General features: G+C 49.1%; 2 protein-coding genes across 2 annotated transcripts; one reads left to right on the top strand and one right to left on the bottom strand.

Moving 5' to 3' along the window:
* Nucleotides 1–4,823: 4,823 nt before the first annotated feature.
* Nucleotides 4,824–6,827, top strand: LOC144137828 (ixochymostatin-like). Its single transcript, XM_077669835.1, has 2 exons — nt 4,824–4,978; nt 6,476–6,827. The coding sequence occupies exons 1-2, from the start codon at nt 4,906–4,908 to the stop codon at nt 6,676–6,678; spliced, it is 276 nt and encodes a 91-aa protein (XP_077525961.1). The 5' UTR covers nt 4,824–4,905; the 3' UTR covers nt 6,679–6,827.
* Nucleotides 6,828–10,354: 3,527 nt separating this feature from the next.
* On the bottom strand, nt 10,355–18,166 carry LOC144138978 (uncharacterized). Its single transcript, XM_077671482.1, has 5 exons — nt 17,982–18,166; nt 15,180–15,238; nt 14,180–14,334; nt 13,818–13,847; nt 10,355–10,974 (listed from the first exon to the last, which is right to left on the bottom strand). The coding sequence occupies exons 1-5, from the start codon at nt 18,055–18,057 to the stop codon at nt 10,626–10,628; spliced, it is 669 nt and encodes a 222-aa protein (XP_077527608.1). The 5' UTR covers nt 18,058–18,166; the 3' UTR covers nt 10,355–10,625.
* Nucleotides 18,167–18,692: the final 526 nt, after the last annotated feature.

Genomic DNA, 18,692 nt, shown 5'->3' on the forward strand with positions numbered 1-18,692 from the left:
GGCGCACCGGGTTTGATGGGACTTCTTCCAAGCGCACGCCCCTGGCAGAGCCCGGGCACCAGGCCCGGGGACGCTTGTACCCATTTTGTAGCGTAAGCTACACTGGCCGAGGTTGAGCAGTTTCGCGTGTGCCGTGAAGGGCCGTTCTGCGCAAGCGCGAGGAGCATTGGATTGGTTTGGATCGGATCCGATTGGCTTGGCTTGGCTTGGATTGGATTGGATTGGCTTGGCGTGGATTGGCTTGGATTGGATTAAATTGGATTGTGTTGGATTGAAATCCAATCCAATTGGGGTACGGGTGTGTAGAGAATTGGGTCTGCACTTTCGCCGGTCTGCGCATTCCAGAGACGTGACGTCATAGCCACGGCAGACGCACTGGCGCCGGCGCGTGCCTAGCTGTGTGCCTCTGTTGCGCAGTAGCCAAGTCTGACGCTACGCCGGAGCCGCTTGATAGCCGTTTCGCGTGGCTCCTGGAGAGCCGTGCTGCGCATGCGTGAGTAGCTGTGACTGGACTGGACTGGACTGGACTGGACTGGACTGGACTGGACTGGATTGGATTCGATTCGGTTGTATTGGATGAGACGGGATGGAAAATCGTTTTAGCAGCAGTAAGCATGATAATCAGCTATTCCTAGACAACCAGGAAACCTAAAAATAACCAGCTGAACCTAAGCTCACGTTACGTATATCCTGGCTTTGCCGAGCTAAGCCACTGCTAATTTTGTTTCGGTGGGCGTGCGCCGGTGACTTTCGCACCAGCCCCCCCCCCCCCCCCGCCCCCCTTCGCTGTCGCGACGGGCACCCGAGACCACTCAGCCCCTACTTCGGTGTAAAGATCTAGAGAACCTGCTAGGGGGTCTGGCAACCTACCGATCTCAATGCATAAATTAGCGCTCGTACGCAAAGATTGATAAGTGGCCCGAACCTTATCTCTGTCATATATCGCCCAAAATCGTCATAGTTCAGTATTTCCAGCCGGTAAGCGAATCATTTCTTAAAGGAGCCATGAAGAGAAAACACAAGTTTGGTTCATTCAAAAGATTGTCTCGTTAGAATCATACTGACACCACTTTTAACGTAAACTTCGGTCAAATAAGCTACATAATTAGGAAAAACGGGAATGGTCATGCGACCCACCAGCTCATTTCCCGCAACAGAACCTATGATATCACATGAGCTAAGCTCTGCGATTGGCGGAGGCTGGCAGAAGCAGACGCAAATTAGGTACAGCTTACAAACTGGACGAACGAGCGATTTGCGCTTAAATTTAGGGCACATTCTTTACAAAGAAATAAGAATGATTGGACAAACAGTGGAAGTTACGAAAGCACATGTAAACATAGAAGTACTGATGCGTTCTGCTGTTCGTACTGCGCACAGCATGCTTGGTTTAGCAGCACTACGGGGCTTGGGGTTGTCTCAGACGACACTGGCCGATTGACGCAAGCAACGGTGTCTTACGTGACCCCATTTGTCGAGCGAGCACTGTTTCAGGGAACGAATATTTTCTCCCAGAACAAAAACAAACCAGGTTTAAATGCGGGCAAAAACAAACCAAACGCTTGCCACGGTATGGTGGCGCCATCTAGGTTACGGAACGTAAAGAAACGCGGGAACAAACCAACACCGCTGTACAGGGTGGAGACAACCTTTGAACGGTCCCGTGCCGCCGCAATTGGGCCAACGGGCTCAACGCGTTATTCTTTTCGTTTCCCACGAGACCTAGCAACGCGAAACCGACAATATGATTCAAACTTCTTCAGTAAACCGCGTTGCGGCGATAATTTTAGCGCGGTTTTGACACAATGACTTGCTTCGGCGGCGAGCGAGCAACCGAAAATGGCGGCGCCAGCGTATACGTGTCTCTACCCTGTACGGCGGATGCGTGAATGAAGGTACTCTAGGCTGCAGAGCGGTCGGTTCCTGTGATGTCATTTGGGACCACGAAAACGCACGATTGAGCGGGAAAATCAGACTTTTAACCTAAATTGTTTAATTTCTCAGTGAATAAAGCACCGTTTGTTCCGGACAAGCGCTAGGGGCACTATAAAACACGAAATCTTTCGAATAAAACCAACTTGCATTTTCTCTTCATGGCTCCTTTAATTAACGCTGTATAGTAAATCTGATCTGAGCCCACCGTTGGCAGAGGTTGAAAATAATTTGCGGCAGACGAGGAATTTACACTGACAACATGCTGTATAAGTTCCACGATTATCCTTAAATAAGCGAGCTGTAAGTGGTAATTGAACTCGAAGCGGTGGTTCAGGGGCTAAGGCGTTGTGCTGCTGAGCTCAAGGATGCAGGTGGCCGCTTTCCTGGTGGAAGCCAAAAGCGAAAATGCCCGTGTACCTAAATTTAGGCGCACGTTAGAAATTTGGTCAAAAAAAGAAGAAAGGTTAGAAAGGTGGTCACAACAATACGAAGCCCCCCACTACGGCACGTCTCATCGCCCAGTTGTAGCTTCGGCGTGTTAAACCCCATAGTCCATCAAACAAGTGTTAATTGGGAAATCCGGCGTTTTGTGTACTTATTAAATCAAGCATTTGAAATTAAACGTGCTGTGTACCTTACATACTTATTATTAACGAGCGCTGTGCATATACATCCCTGTCAGTTTCCCTTGATAACCAACTTTGATCGCTCTACTTAGTCTAAATGTTTATAATTGAGCTTTCTCAGTGCCATGGTCCTCCAGCAGACTAAACGAGTTGAAGCCAGGGAGTCAATCAGTGAAACATACAGGCAGACACGGAATTGTTTCTGCCAAATATTTGTCATAAAAATTATAATGCGGTAAAGAACCCTCACATTGGCGTTGCACCGTGCTGGTTTAAATGTGTGTTAGGACTTGGACACGCTGTTGAGATGGAAGCAACATGACCGCATTGAATAACACATCGAAAAAGAAAAACGCAATTACGGTTGCTGTGATATTGCGGCTTCTCAAAATTGAACCAGAAAATTCAAGGAAGCTCGCACTCACGCGCAAGGCTTAAATGACGAAGCTGGCATAGAGGATTGTTGACGGACACAAAGATGAGTTTTGGTGTCGTTGTGGTGTCGTGGTTGACGTCGGCGTCATGGCATTTCAATGACCTTATGCTGAGCAAGGCCAGAGTGAGCTCATCGTTGCAGTCGACGTTTTCGTACGCCACTCTCCAAGCGTGACTTGTCGTGTGTAGCGGATGCTTCACATGCCGAGCCTCTCGATGTGCGTCCTCTTCCTCGGCCGTGCGAAGTATGCGCGGCTGGGTCATGTGGAGTCAATGATCGACATTCAAGTCGCAGCTCTTCTACGGTACAGGACGCATCCGCACCACGACACGAGGACGAACGAACGAGGGGAGTATACGCTATGACGTGTCTTTCTCGTTCCAAGCAAGTGGTGCCACGATACAGCGAACAGCTTTTTTTTTTTTTTTTGAGGCAATTGTTGGCTAATCTCCCAAAGTATCTTTAGCTGGACGAACGTGCGCTCGAGGCGCGATTTCTCGAGTGCTCGGCGTTTTCTTGGTATTTTGAACTGCGGACGCCATAAACCGACGATTTGCTCAACAGCTTCGCTGTTAGAAGTGTGGTCAGTGAAACGTAGCTGCGGTCAGTTTCGCAGATAACGTACTTGTCAAGCCGAGCGGTCAAAGCCGAGCGGTCCGTGTCCCCTTCGTCCTGTGTCTTGCCTACTGCGCTATACGGTGTTTAGATAGGTCAAAGAAGGTCCCAGGTTTCAGTATTTCCCCTTTCAAGCGCAATCTGCAGTTGGGCGAATTCAGTAAAGAACGACAACGATTTTTTTTTTTTGGTTTCATAGCTGGGTGTCTTCTTTTTGTGAAGGGAAACTACCGAAAATCAAATCCTTCTCACTGACTTGAACTGACAGCGCAAACACGTTTCCCAAAATCCTATTTTCGGCGCCTTTTTTTGTTTCGTTTTTTCATTGGGTCTTGGGAAGGCATGATACTTTCAATTGCGCCCCATCCCTGTGAAGGTTTCATTTTAACTTAGTCCCCATGCTAGCCGTCTTCATTCGCGAATTTCTCACTTGGAGGCATTAATTGGTTGTTCTGAAGCAATAGGCGGCGCCGACCTCTTTTAGAGTGTCGTGAACAATTTCCCCAATGGTTTCAAAATACCAAGGAAAACTTGGATTGCTAACGTATCAGGTAGCTTACAACGTCATTTGTGGTCTTTCTACAAAAATGTTGGCATTCGATGTTCGATTCGGTCGAAGACCTCCAGGTGTTACAGCAGTGTTACCGGTTGTCTTTTTCAGCGCCCAGGTCGCCACCGCTGCTTTTTCGTTTCTTCATTACGACTAGGCCAAAAAGCCTACAACTGGATAAATACTCCTTCAGAAATCTGTCCCCAGATGGCTAATGCTTTTCATACTTTGCGATGTGCGCTAAATGACGTGTATCCTGCCCGCGTAAAGTACGAATGCGCGCTGTGTTAAGCTATCTACAACATTTTGAGCAAGGTACCAGCTGGCACTACCAGCATTTGCAGTTTGTCAGTAACGACAAGCCCCACGTTTGTGCATTCATGCCGGCACTCGTGCAGCTATGCATTTTACGGACGTTGCGTCCCGCGCTCATAGCCACGTGTAGGATTGGAATTCAGGGTGAGAAATAGGCTGCGCAATTTATAAACACTCGCCTCGTCCTTGAAACTTCTGAGGCGGCCAAACTAAGCTTCGTGTGTGCCGCCGATCAAAAGATAGGGCGACGGGTAGAACGAAGTCGAATGAAGTTGTTGCTGAAAGGGAAACCAAGGTCTTCGTCGTGCGTCACCGCAAAAACAGTCGTCGATGGTTGGCGGGCTGGCCTATATAAACATCAGCCATGTGGTTCGAACCGATTTAATAGTTTCACGAGGAGCCCTAGCAAGTACAACTATTTGACGAACATGACTTTCAAGATGGGAGTAGTTGCGGCTCTTGCCCTTCTGCTGGTGGTGATGTTTGCGGAAGCAAAAAAAGGTGAGGAATATTTATTCGACTATTAAGCAGCTGCCACGCGTCTCGTATGGGGTCGGACGAACTAAGCTTTCATTAAGAGGTTCCAAATGTAGAACACAGAACATGAGGCCATTGAAGTTTGAAATGAAATTACTGATACTCCGTAGTAAAATACTAAAGGTAACGATAATGGTAGTAGGAAATAACCCGTTAAGGAAGGCAAGTAATTGATTGATTGTAGGGTTTTAACGCGCCGACGCAACGCAGGCGATGAGGCGCGCCGTAGTGGAGGGCTCCGGATTAATTTTGACCACCTGGGGATCTTTATCGTGCGCCGAAATCTCGTACACAGGGGCGTTTTTGCTTTTCGCCTCCATCAGAAAAGCGGCCGCCGCGGCCGGGAATCGAACCCGCGACCTCGTGCTCAGCAGCGCAACGCCTTAGTCACTGAGCCACCGCGGCGGGTAAGGAAGGCAAGTAGATGCTCAGTCGCGGATTGTCTAATTACGATGGTTTGCGCTGTGTGGTGATCACTTGTCGCTTGTTCCCGGATTGAATTATCATTTAAATTTCACTCCGTTTTCAGCCCTTTGCTGCATTGAATTCATATTTGTCTAGTCGAAGCCCGCAAAGCTTCGACGATACCTTTTGTTGCCCGTAGTGATACTGTCAGGATTATTTCAGATCCCCTCCCGGCCTTTACGCCGCAACCAGATATCGAACGGGCGTGTTTTTCATTTTTAGCCATCCTAAGGAAAACATCTGCCAAGGCCAGAAAACCAACGCCCGCGTGTGTCCAGGGTAGCAACACCATAGTTACTGACCACCCAGTGACCACCCAATTACCAAGCTTTTGGGTGAACCTATCCCAGTTACGTACCACGTTGTAAGCTCTATATTTATTAAACACTCGGAATTACATAAAGCGCAAAAATACCATACGTAGTGCTTTCGGACACACTTTCACTCACCACGTTTCGCTGCAAAATTGTGTCAGAACATCGAATATACATGCGAACTGCATTCCTTGTGGGCATACATACAATACTTGCCTCATTGTTTTTAGTGCTTCTATGGACCACAAACTTGGTTCTCACAATTGGACGTGACGACCGCGGAACGATTCCACTAGAGTAGGCTGGATAACATAAGTACTATACATATAAAAATTCCAAACTCGCAAAGGGCTTAAACACGATATTTTCACCTTATTCGGAACGCCGTAACAAGGAAGGACATTGGAAACACAATGACCGCGCAAATTTTCAAGCAATCCTGAACATACTGTATTCTATTTTTTTCACGTTTCAACAATTCGATGCGACAGGCAAATATATATTTTTTATTGTAACAATATTCAAACGTCGCCATTCATAAATCTAGGTACTCTGAATAGAAACAGCAGCCTTGATTCACATTTTCTCAACAAACTTTTTGTAATAAATAACTTCCATGCTTGTTGACCTGTCTTTATAATGAAAAGTTTCTAAACATGTGGTTTTGTGGCTCTCCTGTCAGATCAGGACCTGGCTGTTCCCAAGAAGTGTGGCGCAAATGAGGAGCACAAACTCTGTGCCAGCAGCAGCTGCGCCGAGACCACCTGCGTTAAGCCCACCCTTGGCCCAGCCTGCACGTACGACTGCGTTGCGGGATGCTTCTGTTCCAACGGCTTCTTCAGGAATAGCCAGAAGCGCTGTGTACCAAGAAACCAGTGTCCGTGAAGAAATATGCGCAGTGAACGTTGAATTTATACATATATGTTTCCGCGCGCGGTGATTAGAACTCGTGCTCACGAACATCATCTCTGCTTTCGAAGAATAAAATAAGTATTGAGAGCATCAACAAAATAAAATTATGAGTGTTTCTTCGACCCTTAGATGACCTTTGCTATTGCAAAATTTATGTAAGCTTTCCAGTCTACTTTCACCGAAATAATTTGAATGAATGGACAACAGCGGAAGTGTCGCGTAGCCAATTCTTTCATTAGTTTTAGACTTGTGGTCGGAGGAACCCGCATACAACAATACCTTCGCAGCGTCGTAGGAATAGCATGGTGGGCCCCTAATTAACAACAGATGGATAATGTAGACGTCGATAGACATGTAGCACTGTAGATTTACAAATTCCAAACTAGCAAAGGGCTTAAACCAGAGTGGACGTTTCGGCTAGCTGGTATGACATAATTTACTATGCATACGATGTGTGTGTGCGTGCGGGTGCGTGTTCGCATGTGTGTGCATGTGCGTGGTGCGTGTGTGCGTGTGCTTTTGTGTGTGTTTGTGTGTGTGTGAGGGGTGGGTGTTAGTAAAAATTTGTACACACGTGAAGAACAACAGCGTTGTTTACTTTCGTATCTGTCTACGTTGGAAGGCCAAAGTAAGATACTTATCTTGAATCTTCCTTATATCAAGGCCAGTCTACTGGCCGATTCTGGCTATACGTAAGTATCATTGTTGTTTTTCACGTGCGCAGAAATCTTTTAATAAACACAGATTTCAGCGCAGTTTGCGCACAGGCAGCGCTGTTTAACAGTTTTCACACGAAATGAATATTATGTGCAACTTTTTATATCGTAACACTCTCACTAACCTTTTTGCCTTCCCTCTGTGCGCCTAAAAGATGTCGCATAGGAGTATTGGGACTGCTGCCACAATATGAGAACAAACAAGACTGCACTGTTAAAAAAAAGCTTGTAATAGCACAGTAACGGCTGGGTTTACTAACTCTTTACGAACTTTACTACCCCCAGAAGGGTACGTAGGTCCTGCCACTAAGTATGTAACCGCTGGATTGTGCACTTAGTAACTTCTTTTTTGATGCTAAGATCACACACATAACAAAATTCTATGAATTTGTAAAAGTAATAACTACAGCACTTTCCCCACTCCAAATCACGATTAAAACGTTTTTCGAAATCCGAAAGCACACTTGTACATGCTCACATTAAAAATGCATAATTCTATGACTATCACTAAAATATTTGATTTTTGCGACAAGCCCACCAACTCTATCAAATCACTTTCCGCTACTGCGTATAAAAGCAAGAAGAGCAGATCTATTCCTAAAATTACTAAGTTGAACTCGTCCTCCTCGTGCATTCTTTTGGTTTTCTTGTTCAATTTATGTGTTGGTTGTCTAAGTGTGATATCTGCGCGTTGAATGTGTCTGCCGCGCTAAACGCTTAGTCGATACAGATTGTCGCGCATAGCTTTACACTAGGTTATGCATGGCTAGTTACTAAAATCCAATAAGTACATAGTTTATACTGAGACAAGTAGCTGGTTAGTGTTCTGCTAGTTAGTGCCACTACCTTTTTTAAAGAGTGTGCTGCATACCGCTTTAAATTGCGGTCAAACGCACCTTTGGCATTATCACAGTACAGGTTTCTATCTTCTGCAGTTGCGACCAGATTGTTGAGTGTGTAGGCATGCGCTCTCGCTGTCAGCAACGCGACATACAAATAACACTTGAGGGCATTTAATAACTTGTGTGGCTGGTTTTAGAAGCGAAAATATTCGCGGGTGCTATTCTGTAAATATTTGACATGATTGCGTCCCGCTCCCTCTTGCGTTACCTAGTTTGCGCATCGTATGAATAGAAAAAAATTCCCCGCATTTCCCCGAGGGGAAGAATGTGAAAGTGCGAATGCAGGAGTTGAATTTGCGCGGTTCGGTAATGTTCGCGAAAGAGAGATCACACACACACACACAACTACAAAGAAAGAAAGATACATTTATTCACAGACACCTATTTGTGTTGTCGTTGTACTTGATTGCTAGAGCGGATCTCAGCTTTGAAATTTCGTGTCAGTACTCCTTTAAGCGGGTGCATTAGCCCTTCTCACGCCCGATTCCTGGCCAATCCCCCACGTGGGTATGTGCCATGCACAGACACCTATTTGTGTTGTCGTTGTACTTGATTGCTAGAGCGGATCTCAGCTTTGAAATTTCGTGTCAGTACTCCTTTAAGCGGGTGCATTAGCCCTTCTCACGCCCGATTCCTGGCCAATCCCCCACGTGGGTATGTGCCATGTCAGCGGCCAGGCAGCGCGCGCCCATCTCCCCCCGTTGCCAAGGAAGACGAGGAGATTCCTGGCCAATCTCCCACGTGGGTATGTGCCATCTCCCCCCGTTGCCAAGGAAGACGAGGAGCGCGCGCACCCGCAGCTGTTGCTATGTGGACGGACGGCGGTCAACGGAATTCAGGGTCGCTTATAAAGTGCATTCGCACTTAAAAAAGCCAGAGTCCCCCCCCCCCCCCCCCCCAGATAAACCAACCCGTTTGGGGCTGTAAAGAGAGAGAAAAAAAAATATTTTTATTTCTCCAGCAGAGGCTGATGTGCGGGCCGCTCCGTGGAAGGCGTCCCTAGTCCGGGATGCCTTGACTTCGGCTGGCCATCCGTGCTCGGGTCACCAACTTAAGCTGGATATCCGGGTCCGGGCTGGCCAGGGAAGCACTCCACTGCTCGAAGGTTGGGTTGGAAGGGGGGGCAAGTCTGGAGTTTGTTGGCACTCCCATATGATGTGGTAGAGGTTGCCAGGCTGGGGACAGTAAGCGCAGAGGGAAGGTTGTTGGGTGGAGAAGATGAGGTAAAGAATTTCATTCGAAAAACATTTTCTATACAATGGAAAACAGACTGTGGTACGTATTCAAATTGCAGGCCAGGGTGGCTAACGGGGAGAGATTCTAACGACTCAACAGTCAAGGGCGTGTTCAGTTGTGCACCGGGCATGATTAACATTCTATTGTGAGAAATCAAACATGATTCCCCAAATGTGTAAACTGCTGACAGCTTAACGCACTATTCCTTCCACGAAGGGCTTAGGCAACTACTGCATCAAGTGTGAGTATTCCTTGATGTCAGGAGCTGCTGTATGCGCAAACAAAATACGAACGGCTTGCGCTCCTCGCATTTCAAGTGGCAGGTTAACGTGTTCCGAGACGCTACGTTGCGGGAGCAAGACAAGTCACTGTAAAAAAGGCAAAGTGGGGTTCAAGCATGTCGGCAAGATTTCTTGTAAAAAGGCCTGCAAAACAGATACAGCTCATAATCATTTCCCCGAATGATTTTAGGGCTGCATAAGAGCAAAATAAACGTCGACAAGCAGACTGTAAAACATGCATCGTAGATCAGTGGTTCATCGTCTGGTGTAAGTACTCATTGCTTATTAAAAACCGAAGGCTTGCCTTAAAAAGGCTGCCGATGTGCCTATGAGTTACTTAACTATAAAACCAAGTTAATAGCGTGAAATGTTATGAACTTGCTAGTAGAAACGAAGATATACTTAATAAGGCACGTTTATTTCAGAAAGCGATTGTTATTTGTTCTGTGATAAAATTCCTTTCTAAAAAAACAGGGCATTATTCAATGCGTAGCTGTAAAGGAGGCAAAACAGGCCTATTTTTGCTATTTATTTTTCTTGGCAATACATTTTCTCAGGAGGTTCGGCATCTTTAGCTGTGCTGGGTCCTAAGATGCTGCCTCGGGGGAGGGACGTGTTATGTGTTACAAGGTTACAATGTTACAATGTTATTACAATGTTACAATGTTACAAGCAACCTTAACACTAGTTGTTTAGGATGGAGTATTGCAGCTTGCTATGGGAGGTTTAAGTAAGGGCACTGGCAGATCCGAATGATGGTTGGATGACGCTAAGGGTGACGTCCGTCACGAACGAGGTGACCAGGCCTGGTACACGATATGCGGATCTGGATAACTCGGTGGACGAGGGGGATGACGAAATCTAGAACCAGGGTTCAGGGGCCAAGAGCTTTGACCGCGGGCATTGTGACCAAACGGGCGGAATTGAGGATGTCTTGGGCCTCCGTTGAGACAGTCTTGAACGCTTATACATATCCCCCGTCGGTCTCTAGCAAAGCCGTCCGCACAGTAACAGTCAAATGAGCACAATGAAGTACAAGCATCGACATTCTTCGGCGGGCAGGTTTGCTCGGCGCATTCTGGGCTCACACACTCCTTCCAGATTTCATTGGGACCGCACTTCCTTGGCTTCGGGAGTTCCCCTGGTTTATGAAAACAGAACAGCAAACGGGAATGTGTATAAGGTAATCATTACTTAGACAACTTTGCACGTGGCACATTTTAACACTTTCATGGCACATCCTCTGCTTTCTTGAAGTGCAAGCAGCCGATGTTTGGTTTTCAAGCCCTCATCTTAAAGACGATGTTGCCTACTCTCGTAAGAAGAAACTGGGAACATAAGGGAAGTCTTCATCAAGGTAGTCCAAAATTATTTTAAAAACATACTTCTACGTTCTTTTCTCTATTGTTAATATGATAAATATGATTTATAGAAAAGTTGGCGCAGTGATTGGCACGAACTCCTCAGGTAAACGGTAAAAATCTGGGCCTCATCTTTGCAACGACACCCAGTAAGAATAATCAGGAGAAGAAAAAACACCAGTCAGCTTAAAACCCACAAAATCGTATGTTTGCTTCTAGAAAACTTGAAGACGAGCCGGAATGATTACGCAAAATGTAAACCACATAAGAATACTCAAGGGCAATGACGTATACGTTGGCCCCTTCGTTCATTTTGCTTAGGCAACTCAGATCATAAAAGGAAGAATAGTCATCGGGAACCCACCAACAATACGAGCTATAAATACCCTTCGAAAATGTTTGTGAACATGGGTTATGGTATATGGGTTTGAAGTGTCAACCAATTCAAAGTTTAAACAGGTCAATCAAGCCAAAGAAGTCTAAACAGGTGTCACTAAGTGTCACAAACTGCAGGCCAGACCCTCCATTTTTTTTATTTTCGGACGGCCTCCCGGACGGAGTCGGCCATTTTGCGCCGCGCGAGGGAATTCGGGGTGCCCCCTTCGGCTTTGTGCGCACCTCCTTTGTTTAGCCCTGCCTGCTCGGATGACAATACGAGCTGCCGCATTCCAGCGCTGTTGTCTGAGGGTGACGTCACGGTCGCTGGCGTGGACGCGCGCTTGCGATCGTGGCGAAGGAAGCAAGGGCCCCCAGGAGGGGGAAAAGAGGAACAATGGGAATACTCCGAAGTGGGGCTACGGGACGGCCGGCGGAGGTTATTTAAGCGGACGCAAGCGATTGCTTGGGGCAGTCGGCGAAGATTTCAGAACGTGCTACGCGGGGAAAGGCCCGGGGGTGACGCGCTTTAGCAGAAGCACATCGGTAGGCTCGCGACGGACCGGTCCACGCCTCGGCTCAGCGCTCGAGTTCGCCCGTCGCCGCGAGTCCCATGGCCGACCAGCTTCTGCACCCCGGAGCCCCGAAACACGTGAGCTGCTGCCCGGCGAGGCCGTCTCCACCTCGTCGTGACTTTCTGCCGTTCAACCGGCGGGTTCTACTTGTCTCGTAGAGACTTCCTCTTCCCGCGCCCCCTCCTTCGGAATTGTTTGTCGTATCGGGTTAAGGTATCCGCCTTGGTTTTTTTTTCTTTCTAGCGTCACTTGTAACTCACGATGTTTGTCCCCTAGAGGGTTTTGCGTGTTGCGTAATTGTTAGTATTTTTTTTGGTAGTTGCGTTGTTGAGGGTTAAACAAGTGTTTGCCTCTAGAGTGTTTTGCGTACTTGTTAGTACTTTTGTTGTAGTTGCGTTGTCGAGGTTAAAACAAGTGTTTGCCTCTAGAGTGTGTCGCGTACGGCTGTCTGAGTATGTTTTCGAGGGAGAAGGTTAAGTCGTAGGCCACGGCGGATTAGTGCCTGCGCGCACAGGCCGATGGCATTGTGAAGGTTTTTTTTTTCTCTTCTTGTGTCGGGCGTTGCCCTGTACTTTTTTTTGTTTGTTTGTTTGTACAGTAAACCTATATAGTTCAAAACGTAGCCGAGCCTCTCCGTTGTGATTTCCTTCACCCCAGCAATCTCGGCACACGTGAAAACTCACGGGCCGACCACCCTGCTAAAATATAAATAACTGTTGTCTCGCGCCCCTCCTTTGGTATTTGCAAGCGGACGCAATTACTCGGGGGAGGAGTTTGTGACAATAAGTGGCGTCCACGGCAGGACCGGTCGGCCACGTGCTGAGGTTGCTGGAATCGGAGAGGCTCACGCGTAGTAACGCTTACCGCCGGCTCGCGCATTTGTTCTTTGAGGCTCCACAGTAGCTTAACTAGCCGCCGCGAACAGGGTGCTTCTAGCAGATATTTTTTTTTGTGTTCTCCCGGCGCTCGAGATGGCGGAGACTGACAAGTTGATCGAACAGGGCCGAATTTTCGGACTTGAAGGAAGTAAGCTGATGGAGTTCGTCCAGCAGGAGAGAGCAAGGCTTAAAGATGAGCGTAATGAAGAACGGCAAAGAGAGAAGGAGGCGTTCGAACAGGAAGTCAAGAGGAAGGAGCTCGACTCGCAGTTGCGTATTCGAGAGATGGAAAAGGAGCAGGAGCTGCTGTTGCAACGCCGGGAACGCGAGAGCCCAGGTTCGGATGCACCGTCGGACGGGTCTGCTGCTTCAAGGGCGAGCAGGATAAGCCCGCATAAATTCATGCCGCCCTTCAACGAAGAGCGTGACGACCTGGACTCATATCTGCGACGGTTCGAACGTGTGGCCGAGGGCCAGAACTGGCCTCGGGAACAGTGGGCCACGGCCCTGAGCCTTTGCCTGAGTGGCGAGGCTCTATGTGTCTTTAGCCGCATGCCGGCAACCGAGTGTGCGGATTATGACAAGTTGCGGCAGGCGTTAATGCTAAGGTTCCGCATGACCGAGGAAGGATGTCGCGAGAGGTTCCGTGAAAGCGCGCCTTTGAACGGCGAGACATGCACGCAGTTTGTTACGCGCTTGCGAAATTTCCTGGAGCGTTGGGTTGAGCTCTCGGGAGGGGAGAAGAGCTACCAGGCCCTGATAGAGTTGTTTTTGAGAGAGCAGTTCCTGGCCAATTGCTCCCCGAGTTTGCAGCTTTTCTTGAAGGAAAGGAAGGACTCCGGTCTGACAGACCTCGTGGCCCGGGCGGAGCAGTATGTCGAGGCTCACGGGTGGAGTAACTTTGCGGGACGCACAGCGCTTAAACCGAAGCCAGGGGGAGACGCAACCGGAGGCAATGGGAAAACGGGGCCCCTGCCTCCATCTCTCCCCGCCAAGGGCTTGAGGGTAAAGCAATGTTTTCTTTGTTCCCGTGTGGGACACCTGGCGCCGGACTGTCGAGGTGAGCAGCTTGGTCGGGGTGGGGCTCCCGTGAGGTGTTTCAAGTGCGGGAAAGTTGGCCACGTTGGCCGGGACTGCAGATTAGTGTCACCGCAGCAGACCCCAGGGTTCCGGGAAGAAGCCGCAGCCGCAGGCGTCGAGGGCCACTCCGTAGAGTTCGGAGATGGAGAAGAGGTGCCGATTGTTGGCGCGGCACTCAGTCAGAAGGCGCCAGGAACGGACGCGGGGCTGCCTATCGTAGAGGGTCTGATCGGGGGCGAGAGGGTTCGTGTACTTCGCGACACGGGTTGCAACACGGCCATCGTGAAACGCTGTCTAGTTCGGGACAGAGACCTAACAGGAACGAGCTCTCCCGTCTGCCTCCTAGACCGGTCGGTCTTAATGCTCCCCGAGGCCTCGATAGTTGTTGACACACCCTACTTCACTGGTCGCTTGAGGGTCAAGTGCCTAGACAGCCCGCTGTATGACTTGGTTTTGGGAAACGTTGAAGGCGTCCGGCCGGTCGACTGTCCGGACCCCGACTGGGGGGAGAGAACCCGCTCTCACGCGACAACAGGCAACAGTCGAGGGGGGTCGGAGAAAAAACTGTCAAAGCGGGCCGCGGGTGCGCGTGTGCAGGATCGCATGAGCACCCAGACGCCGGACCTGTACGGCGCGACTGCAAGCCCCGTGGTTACCCGAGCCCAGAGTCGCGACGCGGCGCCGTTCCGCAAGCTTAAGGTGGCTGGAGACTTTCCGGAAGTTACACGCGGTGAGCTCGTCCGGGAACAAAGGGGTGACCCCACCCTGAAGGGATGTTACGAGCGGGTCGGAAAAATTTTCAACAACAAGAAAGGGGAAGGCCAACACTTTTTTATCAGTGACGAAGTTCTGAAGCGAAAGTACACCACCAGGTTTGGCGGCGAAGTTACGCAGGTAGTTGTTCCGAGGAAATACCGGACTGCGGTCTTGGAGCTCGCCCATGATGGGGTGATGGGAGGACACCAGGGAACAAAGAGGACGCTACTGAAGATGCGGGCGGAGTTCTTTTGGCCGGCGATGCAAGCAGATGTAAGACGATACGTGGCCTCGTGCGACGTGTGTCAGCGTACGACTCCAAAGGGGCACACCCGGAGGGCGCCGATGGTGCGGGTGCCCATAATCGGCACCCCTTTTCAGAGGGTGGCCATCGACATTGGGGGCCGTGGTTTTGCAGGAGCACGACGGAAAGCTGCATCCCGTAGCCTACGCCAGTCGGAGGTTGCTCCCCCGGGAGACAGCCTATTCCACTATCGAAAAGGAGGCGTTGGCTCTGGTTTGGGGAATAGAAAAATTCCAATCGTTCCTGTATGGCCCGAGATTCCTCGTTCAAACCGATCATCAACCCCTGCGGTTTATCCAGGAGGCCAGGTCCGCCCACAGCCGGGCCCTTCGCTGGAGTATTAAACTCCAACAGTACAGCTTCAGGGTAGAGTACATCAAGGGAAGTGAGAACGTGGGGGCTGACTACCTGAGCCGTATGGTATGAGGGAGTAACCTGCCGAAGCGAGTAAAAAAAAAAAAAGAAAAAAAGAAAACCCATTGCGGTTGCATTGCTTCGGGGATACATTTTTTTTTTCATATGTGTTCATTTTGTACAGTCTCTTTGTTGAGTGTGCCGTGCGGCGTGCATCTTCTCCGCACGTGGATAGAGTGTTGGTGTAGGATTGAAGAGTTTTATTTTCATTCACCTTATGAAATTTGTGCGTTGAGTTCTCCCTGTTTAAGACTAGTGTGGGAGTGCAAGAGAGAGACTTGAACAGTTGTGTGCGCGATGTGGTGGCGTGTGAACTTGCGCAGTGCAGTCGCCCAAAAGTGCTCTGCAGGTGAGCGCGGGCTCAGATTCGTGAGTGCGCGTTTCCACGATTCCTCGGAGCTGTGCGACCAAAAGGGACACTAGTCTCGCCACGAACTTTTTTCTTGCTTTTTCTCATTGCCTGTATAGAGCAGTGTGCATGTGTGGTGGCCTGTTGTTTGTGTGTGTTTGAATATTCTGGGATAATATTCTTTAGGAGGGGGCAAGTGTCACAAACTGCAGGCCAGACCCTCCATTTTTTTTATTTTCGGACGGCCTCCCGGACGGAGTCGGCCATTTTGCGCCGCGCGAGGGAATTCGGGGTGCCCCCTTCGGCTTTGTGCGCACCTCCTTTGTTTAGCCCTGCCTGCTCGGATGACAATACGAGCTGCCGCATTCCAGCGCTGTTGTCTGAGGGTGACGTCACGGTCGCTGGCGTGGACGCGCGCTTGCGATCGTGGCGAAGGAAGCAAGGGCCCCCAGGAGGGGGAAAAGAGGAACAATGGGAATACTCCGAAGTGGGGCTACGGGACGGCCGGCGGAGGTTATTTAAGCGGACGCAAGCGATTGCTTGGGGCAGTCGGCGAAGATTTCAGAACGTGCTACGCGGGGAAAGGCCCGGGGGTGACGCGCTTTAGCAGAAGCACATCGGTAGGCTCGCGACGGACCGGTCCACGCCTCGGCTCAGCGCTCGAGTTCGCCCGTCGCCGCGAGTCCCATGGCCGACCAGCTTCTGCACCCCGGAGCCCCGAAACACGTGAGCTGCTGCCCGGCGAGGCCGTCTCCACCTCGTCGTGACTTTCTGCCGTTCAACCGGCGGGTTCTACTTGTCTCGTAGAGACTTCCTCTTCCCGCGCCCCCTCCTTCGGAATTGTTTGTCGTATCGGGTTAAGGTATCCGCCTTGGTTTTTTTTTCTTTCTAGCGTCACTTGTAACTCACGATGTTTGTCCCCTAGAGGGTTTTGCGTGTTGCGTAATTGTTAGTATTTTTTTTGGTAGTTGCGTTGTTGAGGGTTAAACAAGTGTTTGCCTCTAGAGTGTTTTGCGTACTTGTTAGTACTTTTGTTGTAGTTGCGTTGTCGAGGTTAAAACAAGTGTTTGCCTCTAGAGTGTGTCGCGTACGGCTGTCTGAGTATGTTTTCGAGGGAGAAGGTTAAGTCGTAGGCCACGGCGGATTAGTGCCTGCGCGCACAGGCCGATGGCATTGTGAAGGTTTTTTTTTTCTCTTCTTGTGTCGGGCGTTGCCCTGTACTTTTTTTTGTTTGTTTGTTTGTACAGTAAACCTATATAGTTCAAAACGTAGCCGAGCCTCTCCGTTGTGATTTCCTTCACCCCAGCAATCTCGGCACACGTGAAAACTCACGGGCCGACCACCCTGCTAAAATATAAATAACTGTTGTCTCGCGCCCCTCCTTTGGTATTTGCAAGCGGACGCAATTACTCGGGGGAGGAGTTTGTGACACTAAGTCCGCCTCTTGCGGCAGCATTCTCTGTGTTTTAGCGGTATGTCGGAAAACCTCCCGGCAGGAACAATGCGTTCAAAACGTCTAGCAAGCCTACTTAGTGTATGTCACTCAATTCTGTAACCAGAAATGGACAACGTGATTATTTAAGCTAGGGATCCGTGAACGTAGCTTAGGCCTTAGAAGTGTTCAAAAGGTAATTTTGTATGCAGCTTTGAAAAGGCATACGCTGTTGAACATGGGGCGCTTGATGTAGCGATGGTCGCGCTGTCATTGCGAAGCTGAGGTGAAACCTATCTCATCAGTGATCAAGTCAGACTCTTGGTTCACCACTTTGTGTGTAACTAGTTGGATATGCGAACGCCTCATCATCGCGTACGTATAGAGCTCTCACTGCACAATATAACCACAGTAGAAAATAATTGATGTTTAATTTTTTCGCACAATTCTAACAACATAGTTTCCAGGCTGATGGTATAGTTCGCAACAAAGCGAAAATATAGCAATTCCTCTCAAATAAGACCATAATTTTGAATTGATGCTATCCTCTCTGAGCAACGTGAGCTATAGATTTATGGCAATACACAGAAGTAAAATTTCAAATTCCGTCTACGTACCAGAAGGATAGTACGAAGCAGCAACGATGGGTATGGCCAACGCGACGACAACTGCTGGGATCACGGTGAAATGCATTGTTCACCTGTGCACAGCCCCTTCACAACTGTTGTGTGAAAAGAAGCAGCTACTGCCGCCTGTTCTTGTATGCCGACGTAGCGCGTAAAACCTCTGCTTTAAAAGAGAGAACGTCCGTGGGGCCGCACAAGTCTTATGCAATGACCGTCAGAATGGGCTGCCGTCAGAAATCATTTCTGACAAAAATGGGTGGAAGTTTCCACGTGTGGCAATGTCTATAGGGGAGTAGTGAACAATCTTCTAGTCGCCTTTTTCTTACGTCGCTTGAAACACGATGACCGAAACTTATGACCATGAACGTGGGCAGAGGCTGGCCACGCAGGAAAGAAAGAGCTATTTAATCCGTGTCCTGGCAGCGACATGACAAGGCCCGCAGCATAGCAGAATTTCTGTTTCTCCATTTTTATTACTGCCGGACGGACACGACGCTGCAGTTCTGGGAATTCAAACAGGAAACGTTCTCCGCCTGTTAAGTCATCAACGTTTAAACACCTTTTAAGCTTTCAAGTTGTTGCCACTGTAATAGCGCTGTCAGGCCTTCAGCACAGAAAGATGAATAAATGGGTATCAAACGGCATCTTTAGCCGACTGACTGAAGTTTGCTACGGTCACCCGCCACGGTGGCTCAGTAGTTA

The sequence above is a fragment of the Haemaphysalis longicornis genome, unplaced genomic scaffold (assembly GCF_048455015.1).
Source record: "Haemaphysalis longicornis isolate Haplotype H1 unplaced genomic scaffold, Haemaphysalis longicornis Haplotype H1 scaffold_5, whole genome shotgun sequence".
Classification (NCBI taxonomy): domain Eukaryota; kingdom Metazoa; phylum Arthropoda; class Arachnida; order Ixodida; family Ixodidae; genus Haemaphysalis; species Haemaphysalis longicornis.